A 14,085-nucleotide genomic window follows, 5' to 3' on the forward strand; every position below is an offset into this window, starting at 1 on the left:
CTTCAAAGTCCCCTCTGGTTTCTTCTTGTTTTTTTGTTTTTGTTTTGTTTTTGTTTTTGTTTTTGTTTGAAAGGATGTAAATTCTGAGTCTGTTGGAAGATACTATAAGCAAGGTGAGACCAGGAGCTCAGGCCATGCTAGGACACGTTACCATGCTCGGTTGGTCACACCAACTGAGAAAGATGAGAACGTCTACTACCCCCAAAAGGACAAACTAAAGATCAGGCTCTGCTCGTAAAATTAAAATAGAGAAGCAACAGCCACCCTCAGATAAATCTTTCCATGGGACGTTGCCTTGTTAGACAGGTCTTCCTTTTGGTTCTCCTTTAGAACCCCAAGCTAGACTCTGAAATTAGGTGGCTTTTTATAATTTAAGTTTTGGGGTTTTGTTTAGTTTCAAGTTCAAAGGCAAGCTGTCATTGAAAATGTTACAACTACAAACAACTACACAGATTTCAAATGATCGTATAGACTGGTTGGACATATTTTTATTAACATAGAAGCTCACACTTCACCAATGAGAGCAAGTCGCAATGCTATGAATCCAACATCTAAGTCAAAGCAACAGAACAGACGACAAGGAGGAGAAGGACAGCAAGAACGGGTTGTACCCCCTTAGCAGAAGTCAACGGGAACCAACTATGTGGGCTTTTTCACACAGGTGAGCACGCAGGACGGGAATATTACAACATGGGGGGTTTATCCCATATTCTCTAGGAGCAGGGCCACACAGAGACTAGGCAGGACATCCCAAAAATGGATGAGGTTGTTCCTTTCATTCTCTCACAACTGAGAGCAAATGCCCAGGCCAGCACTTACACACTTCAAGCAGGAGAAAAGTAGAAGTTCTTTCTGTCTCAGGCTACCAGGGAAGCACAAAGGGTCCATTCGCGGGTTTCTTTGCTTAGTCTTGGCTTTTGTTCAGTGGGTTTGTTATTTTAATGAGAGGTCTCATTCATGAAGATTCCCAAAGCCTGGTTTGTCAAAGTAGATCTTCCCAGACACTTAGAAGCAGCCTGTTGCCTGGGTGGCGGCTACTTGGCTCTCCCAACCCAAGCCCCATGGCCGTATCCGTATCTCTGGACCTGTGCTCTCATGGAGGCCGGAGACCCTGACCACATTTAGTGGAAGTTTAGGATCTTCAGATCAGCGCAGTTGAGTGTTTTCCTAATCAGAGGTCCTCTTTAATGTGGACTCATCCCCTTGGCAGCTAAGTCGGTCCGTGGAGCAAGGAACACCACCCTAGACATGCAGACCCCGGTGGCCGCACTCTTTCATTCCACCCAAGTACAGCAGCCAGCCCCAGCCTCAGATCCCTGGTCCCCACCCACCAGGTGCAGCCAAGGAAGGCAGAGGGAGCCAAGCACTTCCCCAGCCACTTTTCTCTTACGGTTGAAGCCAGAAGCCAGAAGCCTACCATTCTCCGTAAGGGGCCCCTCCCACAGTCCAAGCAAGCCTCAGTTGCCACACTAGGCCCAGGCTCACATGGGGAAGCATGCACACACAGGAAGCAGAGGGCCGGAGGGAAGACACTCTACACCCATAGCCAGGCCCATAATAACAAGGGGGTGTGAGCCCAGGAAAACAAAAGACAAGCCAGGGGAGGAAAAGGAAAGAAGGAAAGAAAAAACAAACTAACTAACAAAAAACAACAACAACAGAAAACAGCTATGATGGTTTTGCCCTCCCTGTAAGACAGGCCAGCTGACACGTACCTTTGAACTAGGACTGCACAGCTGTTCCTTCTCGGGACTGCCAACAAGGTGAACGGTCTTCTCCATCGCCCCAGGGACCTTGAACAAGTGTTGCTTTGGTTTATTTCAGGAGGTGCTATTGGAAACATAAAACAAGTGCCTGGAGGGCACTATAAAAAAAAAAATAGAAGAAGAAACACGGGAGACTTGATCGTCCAACGGGAATTTATGTTTGCCAACAAGGGCCAGGGGAGAGGGACGTACACTGTGAGGTATCATTCTTCCGTCCGTGAGCGTGGCCTCGGGTGGCTTTGTCACTGCCAAGTCCGTGACTTTCTGTTTGTATTCCGTTCTTGTGTTTGGAAACTGCTCTTCATCGGAAGGAAAGTGAGGAGAAGCCCAGGGACGACACCACCGCGGCTATGCCGGTGCTGGGAGGAGCCCAGGAGGCGCTGGCAGGCGGGGCCCAGGCCCTGGAGGGAGGCCACACACGGAGGCCCAGACTTCCCAGGAGCTGCTGACATTTTCTCGCAAGCAGGGAGGAAGATGGAAAGGTCAGGGAGCAGAAATGGGGAGGGGGTCTGCTGTAGGGAGCCACACACTCCGTGGGGTACAAAAGTGCCATCATCTCCCAGCGAGGAAATCCTCCCGACTAGGTGTCCTTGAATCAATCCCTCCCTCAGCGGCTCTCTCCCAAGCAGGATATCGCTTCCATTGCTTTGATTTCCCTTCTCTCTCTCTCTCTCTCAAGAAAAAAAGGTCCATTTCTAATAATAGCTAGAACACATAAATAATCATTTTAATGTTATTCATTCTTTGTTTCCAAACCCAATGTTCCTCCTCTCTTCACTTTGCCAATAAATAGGAAAAGTGAGGAAATTGACTCTGCTCATGTCAAAAAGATTCCCCACCCCCCACCTCCCCCAAAGAGAGACAATCCACCTAACTTCCCATTTCTACGGAAAATGAACAGCACGTCATGATGGCATCTCTCTGAAGGACCGTTATCCTGCTCTTTTGCTCTGTTTCAGTAGTTTGTGCTTCTGTTGTACCTACCCAAGAAACGGGGGCAAGGGGGTGGGAAGGATGCGTGTGGAAGGAGAGAGGGAAAAAGCAAGAATGAAGGGAAAACCTAAAGTTGACTTTCATTAAAAAAAAAAAAATGTATATCAGACCCAAAATAGTGACCAAAGTCAGAGGGCAACGGCTAGTCGCCCAGAGAGTCTGTCCCGTGGGTTTAGCAACTGCCCTTTTTATCTGCTGTGGGCGAACCCCGACCACTGCGGCGTCCTCGGCAGGAGCGAGGCTCTTCCAAATCGTCCTCATCAAAGCCGTGGAAAGTTGACGTGTCACTTTCTGACGTGGAACCGAATAAGTCCTCCGTGGTGCGTGCTGCGGCCGTTGCCTCCTCCTTCCTGCCTTCTCCTCCCAAATGAGCTGACATGTATGATGAATATATCAGCACATGGGTTAAGCAACAGACAGCATTATTAATATTCTTATTACAATCTTACGTTACTCTTAATAGCAAGACCAAAAACCCTTTCACACCAAAAGGGATTAGCTGGGGGCATCACCCGGCGACTGGGATTCAGGGTCACGGGACAAAGCCAACATTTCGGGGGGAAAGGATTCCTCCCGCCCCAGAAAGACACCATTGCTACGATAATGCATGTGTCCACAGCTCTGACGGTGACAGATTCAACCGCAGTCTGTCCTTTTCCTCTTCTGTCCGCACACCTACGCATGCATGCCCGCTCAGCCCCGCCCCAGATAAGGAGTTGCCTTAGTGGTTTTTAAGCCTGGTTGGTATTTCTTTGGTGTTTTCAGTTGGTGTTTCTTTGAACACTGTTTGTCCTTCGCTTTGACCGTAGCTTTACAAAGGTATTACTGCCGGATAACCCACTCGAGATGGTCAAGCCTCCATCCATTTTATTTTTATTTGTACCCGTTTCTAATCCCATTCTTACGGCACCCTTTCCATTCTGCACTTAGAGCATGTAGTTCGTTTGCACTGAAAGCGAGAAGTTGCAAAGTCTGACAAGCGGTAGGCAATAGAAGAGTCTCTCGTTTTCTTTAATGACTGGAGGAAACTTCAGGGATCTGCACCCGCATATGTGCACCCGGGTGCACATACACACCTGTGTGCACACACATGCACACCTGCACACTCACACACAAACACACGCACACCCTCCAGCCACTAAACACACCCAGGTCTTCGTGACTCCACAAAGTCCAGAGTTGTCCAATCCAACTCAGAGCACCAAAAAAGCAGGAATTAGGGGTTTCAAAAAGCCTAATAAAATATAGTGTCCTGAAGTCTAGAAAACTCAGGTTTAAACTTATTCACACTGTAAATGGGACCCAGGACCGCCCCCGAATGAGGTCACAATGTTTCACTTATGGTGTCAATTTCAAGAATCTCATTTTCTCCCCAGGAAACAGCGGTAGCAAGAGCGGGGAAGATGGGAAGGGAAAGACAGTTTTTCTGAGCTTCACACTCTTTCTTGGAAGGACTCCAAGGAGGCCCTAGAGAAGTATTCGCCCACCTGCCTTCACAAGCATGCCTCATGGGCTAATGCCACCTGTTTATTCCCAAGGTGGGGACTATTTCAGGAGCATCAGAGTTAGACCTTGACTAAATCATCCACCAAAATCGGCAAATGCAATGAGAACACCAAGGCTGGTATCAAATAGCCCCTGAGTCACACAGCAGACAGATCTTGGGTTGAGAGGGGGTGGCGGGGGGTGGAGGGTTGAGTGGAGGAATGCTGAATAAAGGCTGGGAGGAGAGGGGCTTTGGATAGACAATACCAACTGCCCACTTCCAGTCCCCCGTGGATCAGATCCAAGTACCCCATTGTTCGTAGGGAAGAAAAAGGGAAGATTCAAGCAGCTTGCAGCGAGCATTCTGCCCTTTCTAATGCACGCCAAACCAGAAGAGTCCATCACGTTCTGCCTAGAATATCGCTCCGCCAGGTGACTTTGCTTCTGGCGATAGAGACTTTGGCTGATCGTTTGCTTTTAAAAAACACTGAATTGAATTTCACTTGTTTCGTTTTCTTTAATTATTTCTAAAACTATTCACTTTAAGTATTTAAAACCCAGAGTGCACTGTCACATGAGCCCTCTCCTCTAAGCTAGCCCCGGCAGAGTAAAGACTTCAACGTGAGGTATCATGTTTGGAAAACAAATGAACATGGATGGGCACCCGGTCAGGTCCTTAAGAGCTCAGTGCTGAGGGTATGTGCAATAGAGAACACAGTCCTTTTCCAATTACAGATTTGCTACCCAAGTCAGTCTGGAACCCTAAACAACTCCAACATCAAATATAAAAGGACGGAAGTTCAGGTTTGCAAGGGAAGAACTGAGTTGTTACAGTAAACCCAGGTGTGGTCACCTCGGTCCATCTCCCGGGCCTTGGAGCAGAAAAGACCTTAGGGAGAAATAAGGGAAGGAGAAGTGGCTTCTCACTGCTTACACCAGCCACCCAGCCGAATAGCATCTCACCCACTGGTCAGCGCTGGGTCAGACTAAAGATGAACCTGAGATCATTTCTCCTCCCTACCTTGTGCTTTTGGCTTCACTAGCACATCGAACAATATGAAAAGCAGGTCACACCAACCAACCACAACCAGCCAAAGATAATGGTTTGGTTAGAACTGCAAAATGAAACATCTTAAACGAAACTTGAAGGCCTGAACTCAGTTTAAGAATGAGAGAATAAGACCCAAATCTGTTTTTGTCACTTTAGTCTTTGGAGAACTCAAAGATGAAAATTTCAAAACATACCAAGTTGACTCCATATCAGCCCTGAGAACACCTGACCTTTGGCCCCCTTGGTCTATCAGGGTCTCTTTTATCTGTTTTATATGAGAAAATGGAATGTGCAGCCAATGGAGGTGGTCTTTACCCAGCTGCCCATGAGCCCCAGGGTTTCAGACTCCCACAGTTCAAGACATAGCTGCTCTCCCTACATTCCTGTTTCCATACTCTTCCAGTTTGCTCCAGCCACGTCCATAGGACACACACATCTCTGTGTTAGGTACACACCCTCCGATACAAGGAAGCATGTTGCCTGTGTCTCTAGGTGTTTCTCAGACATTCCTCCACTGTCGTCCACGACAATACACACAAAGAAATATCCACCTTATGGAGAGGCCAGACACGAGCCAAAATCTCCTTTCCCCTCTTCCTACATCCCAGGGCACAACTTTTGGTTCTTAAGACTCAAAGAAGAAAAATATCAAAATGACCTGAAAACTCCTCTGTACTCAGAATAACCACCACATCTTCTCCACTCCACCCTCCAGCCCCCACACAAGATGGCGGAGGGATATAAGTGAAACAGCTCCCGCTCTACAGGCACAGATGCAAGAAGGGGCCACACTCACCAGAGCGTCCACAGTCTGCACAGGACACCAGCTCTTCAGGCCGCCCACTCTTCTTGTTCATGTTAGAGCCCCCCAAGCAGAAGTCACAGTAGTTGTTGGGAATGACTGTCCCATCCGGTCCTTTCTGGGCTATAGAAACATTAAAAGAAAAAAAATCTGATTTTAGGCTGACATGCGTTTCTACTGGCCCTTGCACTACGTTTTCTTTTTGATCCTCTTCAGCTCGATAGTTCCTTTTTTTTAAAGATTTTATTTATTTATTTGGGAGGAAGAGGTAATGAGAGAGAGCGAGAATGAGAGGGGGAAGGTCAGAAGGAGAAGCAGAACCCCCCTGAGCAGGGATTCCCGATGTGGGACTTGATCCTGGGACTCCAGGATCATGACTTGCACTGAAGGCAGTCGCTCAACCAACTGAGCCACCCAGGCACACATTCAACTCAATAGTTTTAATCCCTTGCAAGCCATCCAGAGTTTAGTTTAACTTCTGCAATATGTGCAATATTTTTTACAGAAACTACCTTGCTCCTCTGATCGCATTTCCTGGATGAACCAAGCATCCAGAAGGCCTACTAGTCAAGTCAATTTCTCTCATCCCTGAACAACCAGCCCTCAGGGCTCAGGCCTCAAACAGCAGGTAGCAACCATAAACAGTGGTGGGATGAGTGGGAGAAAGAATGGGCAATGTCTAGGTTTTGCCCTTGGGAAAGATGCTCTTGTTTGGGAGCTATTCCTTCTGTCCCTGAAAATGAAAACAAAGAAGCACTGATGGTAGTAATTTCCAGGAAGGACACCGAAGATGCTTCTGGGGACTCTGATGAACATCTTGCCAGGTACACAAAGGTCCACTCTTGTTCAGCCTCATCTCCCTGAAGTCCAGACTCACGTGTGTGGAGAGAACCCAGAACTAGTTAACCCGCAAACCTCAAGAGCTTAGAACCAGACCTGGGCACTCAGCTCAGCCTCTTGCTAAAGGTAAGTTGAATGGTGAGTTGGTGAGCGCACCTTGAGGCTCAAGACCTTCCTAAGCCACCCCTGCCCAAGGTCCTTATCCAAAGGCAAAGAAAAATGTTCGGATGTGATCTTAAAAAACAAAGTTTGTGAGAACGGCACATTCTCAAGCACTGAGATCATTCTCAGTTCTAGGGGCTGGCTGAAAAAGCTTGGACAGGTTTCTTTGCATGGGGAGAAATGCCTCCATTCTCCTGTTTTTTGATCCCTATTGTGGAGATTCATTTGTCACATGAACACTCCCTGTTTGCAACTAAGAAGAAAAGTCTGCCTGTTTATGGGATCAGCCTAAACCACCGGGGTATCTTCCTCCTCGCTATACCCAATGTCTGCTGCTATCTTTCATTATTTACTGGCTAGCATTAATCAGGGTCCCGTAGGGTACGAATCTGTAAAAGGAAGCAGATATGTGAGCACAAATACCATCCAGACAGTAAGTGATAAACGGATTCACCCACTTTAATATGATTCCCTCTGGCCTTTGCTTCCTCCATGCCTCTGCTTTGCCTCCAGGAATAGAAAAACTTACCTGGGGAAGGCAGAAGACAAAAGCTCGCAGAATTACATTATAGAGAGTTAATCCATTTATCAGTTGCTATTTGGATTGTTTAATCAGTTTCTAAGTCATTGATTTTCATCTTCAGGGAGGCAGACAATTCTCTGCAAAAAAAAAAGGTGTTGGCTGTTGGGGGCAGACAGAGGAGCTGGCCACACCCTATGGCCTCTTGGGTGTGGATTTTTTCTTTATCACTCACTGCATCTCAAAGACACTACAGGTCATTAAAAAACGGTTTTGCAAATAATCTCCCAAATCAGTACCCCTGCAAAAATTGTCCTCTAAAATTTTCATTGCCCAAATCCAGAAGAAAGCTCCTTTCATCCCTCTCATTTGCCATCTTCAACATTTCTAGAACTCTCAAGAAAATCCAAGCATGTCTATGAAGCAAATAAACTCGGGATTTTCTCATTAGGAGACTATCCTAGAAATCAATCAAAAGGGGAACAGGAAGAAGTGATGTGTATGAAATTCCAGGGCTGAGTGTAAGCCAGAGCTAACTTTCGTGAGTGATAGGATCTAGAAAGAAAATATGGAGATGCCAGTCACAACTCAGGTAGCTTCCCATATGAAAAGCGGTCAAAGATCAAAGACATCCACGTGTATCATCCCACTAAAAATCTCAGGAGCCCCAGCCTCACTATCTACCTCTCCTGTTCTTTTAGGGACTTCCTATTATGTCAGATTTTCTCTCCTTTCACAAAATCTTTAAGCAACCAAAGAATCTGGTTTTCTCCAACACAGTGTATGCCTTGTGATTTATGAGGATGAAGTAGAATAGAGTATAAGAACACCTGGGTGATTCTTCATGGTCTTTCCCACCAACAGACCATGGGTAGAACTGAATTGAATCATTGAATCAGGGGCTCCAATACTGCAAGAAATTAAAAATTCAGGAATGATCTAATACGGCAAAGCAGATGGTGATAGAGAAATTGGTCCTGTGTAAAAAAGAACAAAGGAACAGAATTTAATTCATGTAATGAAGAGAAATTTCTGAGAGGGCTGAATCAGAGCAGGATCCCCACATATATCTGTGTTGGTTGCTGGCCATACAAAGTGCCTGGCCAAGGGCGTAAAGAAGGTGCTAAGATCCCAGTTGAAGGCCCTGTTGTGTGGAGCTGTGATATGTCAGGGCTGGGGAGGGGAGGGGTACCATTTTAGTCTAGCAGTGACCCAGTAGAGAAAGTGACAGTGAATACCTATGCTTCATTTTTGGCAAAATCCTACACTCTTCTAGTAACAGTGAGCTCAGAGCCTCGTTTGATCTTGGTCAAATGGCGTAGGATTGATGAAGCAAAAGCTTCTGGTTCTGGTTCTCATACTTTTGGGTATTTAGGATTGGTTTCAGGGTGAGGGTTTTCCCATAGAGCTCTCCCAGGGCCCCAGCCAGAAGGACCAGTCAGGCCTTGGGGAGGCCATTCTCTTGACATCACTTTCTGACCCTTCTCTTCTTTCTACATGGGTACACCTGCCTCTACTCCCTGTACTGAATGATTTCCTCCTTCAGGTCAGATACCATATCTAACTCATCACTGAAACACCTATAGGCCCTGCACCCAGGAAATGGTTAACCACAATGCAGAGGACAAATGGCTTAGAAAAGGATGGCAGAGATGTGAGCAGACAGCCCAGTGACACCCCTGGGACATCCTCCTAGTGGGGACAGAGCACTGTGTTTGTTTTCCCTATGGTAGAGTTATCTGTCGCTCTGAATATCATTCACGACACAGCTTATTTCCCAAGTCCTCAGAGAGAAGTGCTGGTCCATGTCTGGATGGATTGGTCAGTCATCTAGCCTAGTGTCAGGTCTAGTTCCCACAGCAAACAAGAGTGGGTGGCTGAGGGCCCTGGGTTGCTGGAATAATAACCCCATACACCCCTACTATGGTAAGGGAAACACCTTCTTGTACACAAACATGTAAGAAAGCATAAGACTACAATTCACTGTCCTTGAGAAGGGGATGCCAGCTTGCTCCTACCTATGTAGCCTCCCTCCTGTTAAACAGTTTCTTGAAAAGAAAAAGCTGCAGACATTTATTACGCTATAAAACCATGACGGATCTTCCACTGGAGGTTTTATGTATGTTGTTTCACTGATTCTCACAAAAACATGGTAAAGCGGGGATTATTTGAAGATGATGTAACCAAAACCCAAAGTGATTATGGTCTTGGCTTCACCCCTGGGTCGTCTATGTCCCCAGAGATTCTGTCTCCTGGAAAGTCCAGAGGCAAACACTCCCTGGCCACACCTTGCATATAAAACATTTCATAAATCTCTTTAGACTCAACTTGATTCACCCAATATGTCATTTAGGAAGCCCAAAGGGATAAAAATGATTGAGATTGGCCTGATAAAAGCTGAAATTCCCTTTGAACTTAAATTTCATGTCCCTACCACAGTAATCCGTACTGGGCTATCCTGTTTATTGTCCCATTCTCTGTGAAAACACTTCTCCAGAGAATTCCAGAGGCTCTGAAAGGAATTTTTTTTAAGTAAGGCTTACACCACAACTCTACTGGCCTATGGCCTGACCCAGCAATGAGCAATTTCCTGGTACTGTGTATGAGATCATTATAAAAAGGATTTTACTATAAATAGGAAGCTCACACAGACCTTGCAAGAGGGATTTAAATAGAGATTCTGCTTCTGCTTATGGGAAATTGAGTCCCACTTCATAGAATAAGACAACGGGAGGGCAAAGACCCAAGTGGTTTCTCGATGGCAGCGTCCATAATGATGGATTTGGTTTTCTGTTGATTAATGTTCATGGGCTGAGATCATGTAAGAGATACAAGGAAGCGGCCAAGAAAATAAAGTGAGCCTTGAGACTTTAGGAATTTACCTGGGGGAGCTAACTACAAAGCTCAAGAGGGGAGGGATGGAAATCAAGAACAAAGTTCATAAAGAAACACTCACACGCACGCACACATATATAAAGAAATAAGAGGTGGGAGGGAGCCTTCCAATCAAACCAAGAGGAAGGAAAAGCCAAGCCCCAAAGAGTCCCACCACTACACTCAGTTAAGGGTGAGCAGTCCTTCTGGAAAGGTATTTATAGTCCACTTCGATCGGGCCACATGTCTCTGGCTAACGAGGCCCCAAATCTTCCCTAAAACTACCACCCAGACAAGGTTGTCTTTCCCCGCTTGGGTCCAATCTCTGCGGCGACCTGCCTGCCACTCCAGAAATGGGAGGTGTGGCCAGGACAGTCTGGCCACCAGCAACAGCCCCCAATCCGGTCCTGCCAAGACGGAAGCTGCATCCCAAGTGTCCTAGGGAAATCGGAAGCAAGCCAGAAGTTTAGCGCCACCCTCCCAACCCCACAGCCCATCCACAAAAGCATGACTTCACATTCTGAGCAGATGCTCAGACCGCCTGCCAGGGCCTGGTGCTCACAAGCACGCGGCCGTGCTCCATGCCTATCACCCAGCCCTGCCACCCAACCCTGCCGCCCATCAGCTCTCTCTTCGGGGCCTGCAAGTTGGGGTGCGTAGCCCTTGGGGAACCAGGGGGCAATGAGAAGAGCCCTCCAGGAGGAGCCTTGCTTCTCCGCGCCCTTCTCACTGGCTCCCCCACCACCCTCCCTGGCTGACAGTTCCCATCCCTCCACAGGGCTGACCTGTTTCCATGGCAACCGGAATCCTGGGCTCCGGCAGCCTCTGGTCTTGCCACCTGTTATTACTTCATCTCTCAAGTGTAAAGCATCCTAGCCAGGGCCACTTGGCTGTGCAGAGTGCGTCTTCAGAGGACGGAGGAAAGAAAAGGGCTGAGGAAAGAGGGAACGCAGAGAGGCAGCCCCAGGCTGGCCAGCCAGGACACGCACACGGGCCAGGCCCGGCGAGAAGAGGAAGGGAAGGCGAGGAGGGAGGGTGGACGCCAACGTGCCTTCCCTGCAGAATCAGCGAGCAGGCCTCAGCTGGAGGCCACCACCACATCCTGCTACCTTGTACCCAGCCTTTAATGAGGGCTGTGGGAGGGGCGGGCGGCGGGCAGGCGCCAGGGCAGCTGCACACAGCTCTGCGTGGGCCCACGCCGAGCAGGGCAAGGAGAGGGTTAAAGGAGCAAGATAAAGACTGTGGGGAAGGCTGGACCAGAGGGCAAACAGAGCCTCAAAGCCTGGATAAATGGCCTTAATTCTCATGCTCTTGCTCACCCTACTCCTTACGTGTTTACTCATATAAATTATCCCCAAGGCCTGACACCTTTCTTCACTGCTTCCCTAGAACTGATGAAAAAATAAATCCTACAGATCCAAGGAATAAAAACGTTGGGATTCTGTTCAGGCCCGTTCTTCCTGGCCACTAATTCAGGCCCTACCCCAGGGCTCCAGAAGGAAGACAAACGAGGCCAACCTCCCTCCATGCGGGAAGGCAAGGGGACTGCGGAGCCCGGCAGGGAAACAGACACCAGAGGCCATTCCCCACCCGCCCATAGGGCCGCCAGCGTCCTCCCCGGCAGAGAACTCGCTCTCCCTCACTGGCCGTTGTGCCACCTAGTGCTGGGGACAAAGTGAATGTAGGTGAGGTTGAGAGGGGCTGCCAAGGCAGAGTGATGCCAGGCCCTGAGGTCAGTCGCCCCGGCGGAAACGAAGGCCGAGGGCTGATTCAGTGTCTTCAAGTTTACGGATGGGCCTAAATTCACCACAGTCCATGGTGTTCAGGACAACATGAGAAAGAATGGGCTGAAATGGCAGAGAGACCTGCAGGAAAGCTGGGAGCCGAGCCAGTCGGACAAAGGCACAGGAGGAGGAGCGGGCTTCTCTGAAGAGGCCTCAGGCCCCAGGGCGGCGTGCCTGCCTAGCTAGAGGCAGAAGAATATGCTAGGGGACACTGTAAGGTCCCTTTCTGGTCTATGATTCGATGATTCTAATGGGGTGAAGGAAGGATCAGAAAAGTGACGTCTTCCAAACCCAGAGGGACCTCAGCCTCTCATCACTGTGTCACCTGCGTGGCCGTGTCTCTCTCCCTGTCTGCCTCGAGCTCCCTGAGGGCAGGAGCAGTGTCCTTAATGGCGGAATCCCCAGCACCTGGCACCGTGGCCGACGCCGTGCTGGTCAGCAAATACTTCAGGAAAGGATGGACAATCTTCACAGAGGCACTTTGGACAAAGAAAAAATTGAAGCAAAGGGAAGTCAAAGACTAGGAGTCGAGTGGGTGTCCAGTGTCCCCTGAGGACCGAGTGACCATTCTAAGGCACTGCCAGCATCAGTCCTGTTCATCACAGGGACAGAAAGAGGGAGCAGCAGAAGTCACTGGGGACCCATCGGAGAGAAGAAAGCTGTGGTGGAGAAAGCCAGTGCGCCTTCCCTCCCTCGGGAATCCTCTCCCTGAGACATTTCTTGGAAAACCAGGATGGAGAGAGTTAAGAATTCCCAGACTCGGTTGGCTTCAGAGCCCCTTGAACCCCATGCTCGAGGGCCTCTCACCATGAACCCCACAGAGCTGGAGAGAAAACAGGCTGTCTTACTATGTGTCTAAGGGGCTGCAGAATCTTCATACACGTTTTAAAGGTGGTGCCAGTCACCCCACTCATCCTTGCATCTACTTCTTTTCTTCCATTTTTGTGGAGTCCAAAACTCACACCATTGGACACACACCTTGAGAACACTGACTCCTAAACGCTGTGCTGTGACAACAGGAGACACGTCTGCTCACATCAATGTCTCAGTCCTGACAGACATTACTTGGTTAGAGCTGTGATTTGCCGGGAGTTAGGACAGCACATCCCCAATTCTGGGCCTAGGTGGTCATGTGACCCATCGGCCATGTCCTTTGTGCTCCAGCCCCTGGCTGGCAACTTTGGGATTGTCACTGAGGCTTCAGAGAAGTGAGGAAAAAAACCAAGCAGAGCTGATGACTTTTTGCAGGGCTGATTAGGGAAAGCACGAGAAGATATTTCAATTTTCCAGTGGAAGGTCATGTGGGTCAGTTCATGCCCTGGCGTAGCAACTTGTTATTGCCACCAAATGAGTTAGGGGAAAGGAGAAACGTTTAATCTGAGAGTAACTATGTCAGCGGGGCTCTGAATGAAGTGGAGTCGTTCCCCTTAGAGAATTGCAGGACATCTCCACGTTTTAGAGCAGGATAAGCCTCATCCGTATAAGTTGTCAGGATATTATTATTGTGATATTAGAATTCAGCAAGCCCCTCAGTCTCTTGTTCAGCCTTGCTTCTCTCCACCCCTCCTCACCACCACCTCCAGAGGACTCGGCCATGTCAACCCCAGCAGCCCACAATGGACCAGCATTTTCTAGGTCCTTTGGACTGAAAAGCAGTACTTAAGAAAATGAAAAGGATATGACTCTAGTGTCAGGTCTGAGGATTAGGACAGAGTCAAGAGACTACAGAGCAGAAGGGCAGCCCAGCCCAGGAATGAGAGTCCAGATGGGGGACACACCCAGAAAGCAAGCCAGGAAGCCGCTGCTGA

At 48.4% G+C, this 14,085-nt stretch overlaps 1 protein-coding gene across 4 annotated transcripts in view; it reads right to left on the reverse strand.

Annotated features, from left to right (window-relative positions):
- DPF3 (double PHD fingers 3) overlaps positions 1–14,085 on the reverse strand; it is a 257,321-nt gene that overhangs the window by 51,905 nt on the left and 191,331 nt on the right. For 3 of the 4 annotated variants that reach the window (XM_032837279.1, XM_032837280.1, XM_032837282.1), the window contains exon 8: positions 6,092–6,220. In XM_032837279.1, the coding sequence (XP_032693170.1) occupies positions 6,092–6,220 (129 nt within the window). Of the gene's footprint in view, positions 1–2,846; positions 3,132–6,091; positions 6,221–14,085 lie in introns of those variants that run through there. The other variant, XM_032837281.1, reaches the window with a different exon arrangement.

Source organism: Lontra canadensis, unplaced genomic scaffold, assembly GCF_010015895.1.
Source record: "Lontra canadensis isolate GAN:19392208 unplaced genomic scaffold, GSC_riverotter_1.0 scaffold98, whole genome shotgun sequence".
NCBI classification, from domain to species: Eukaryota; Metazoa; Chordata; class Mammalia; order Carnivora; family Mustelidae; genus Lontra; species Lontra canadensis.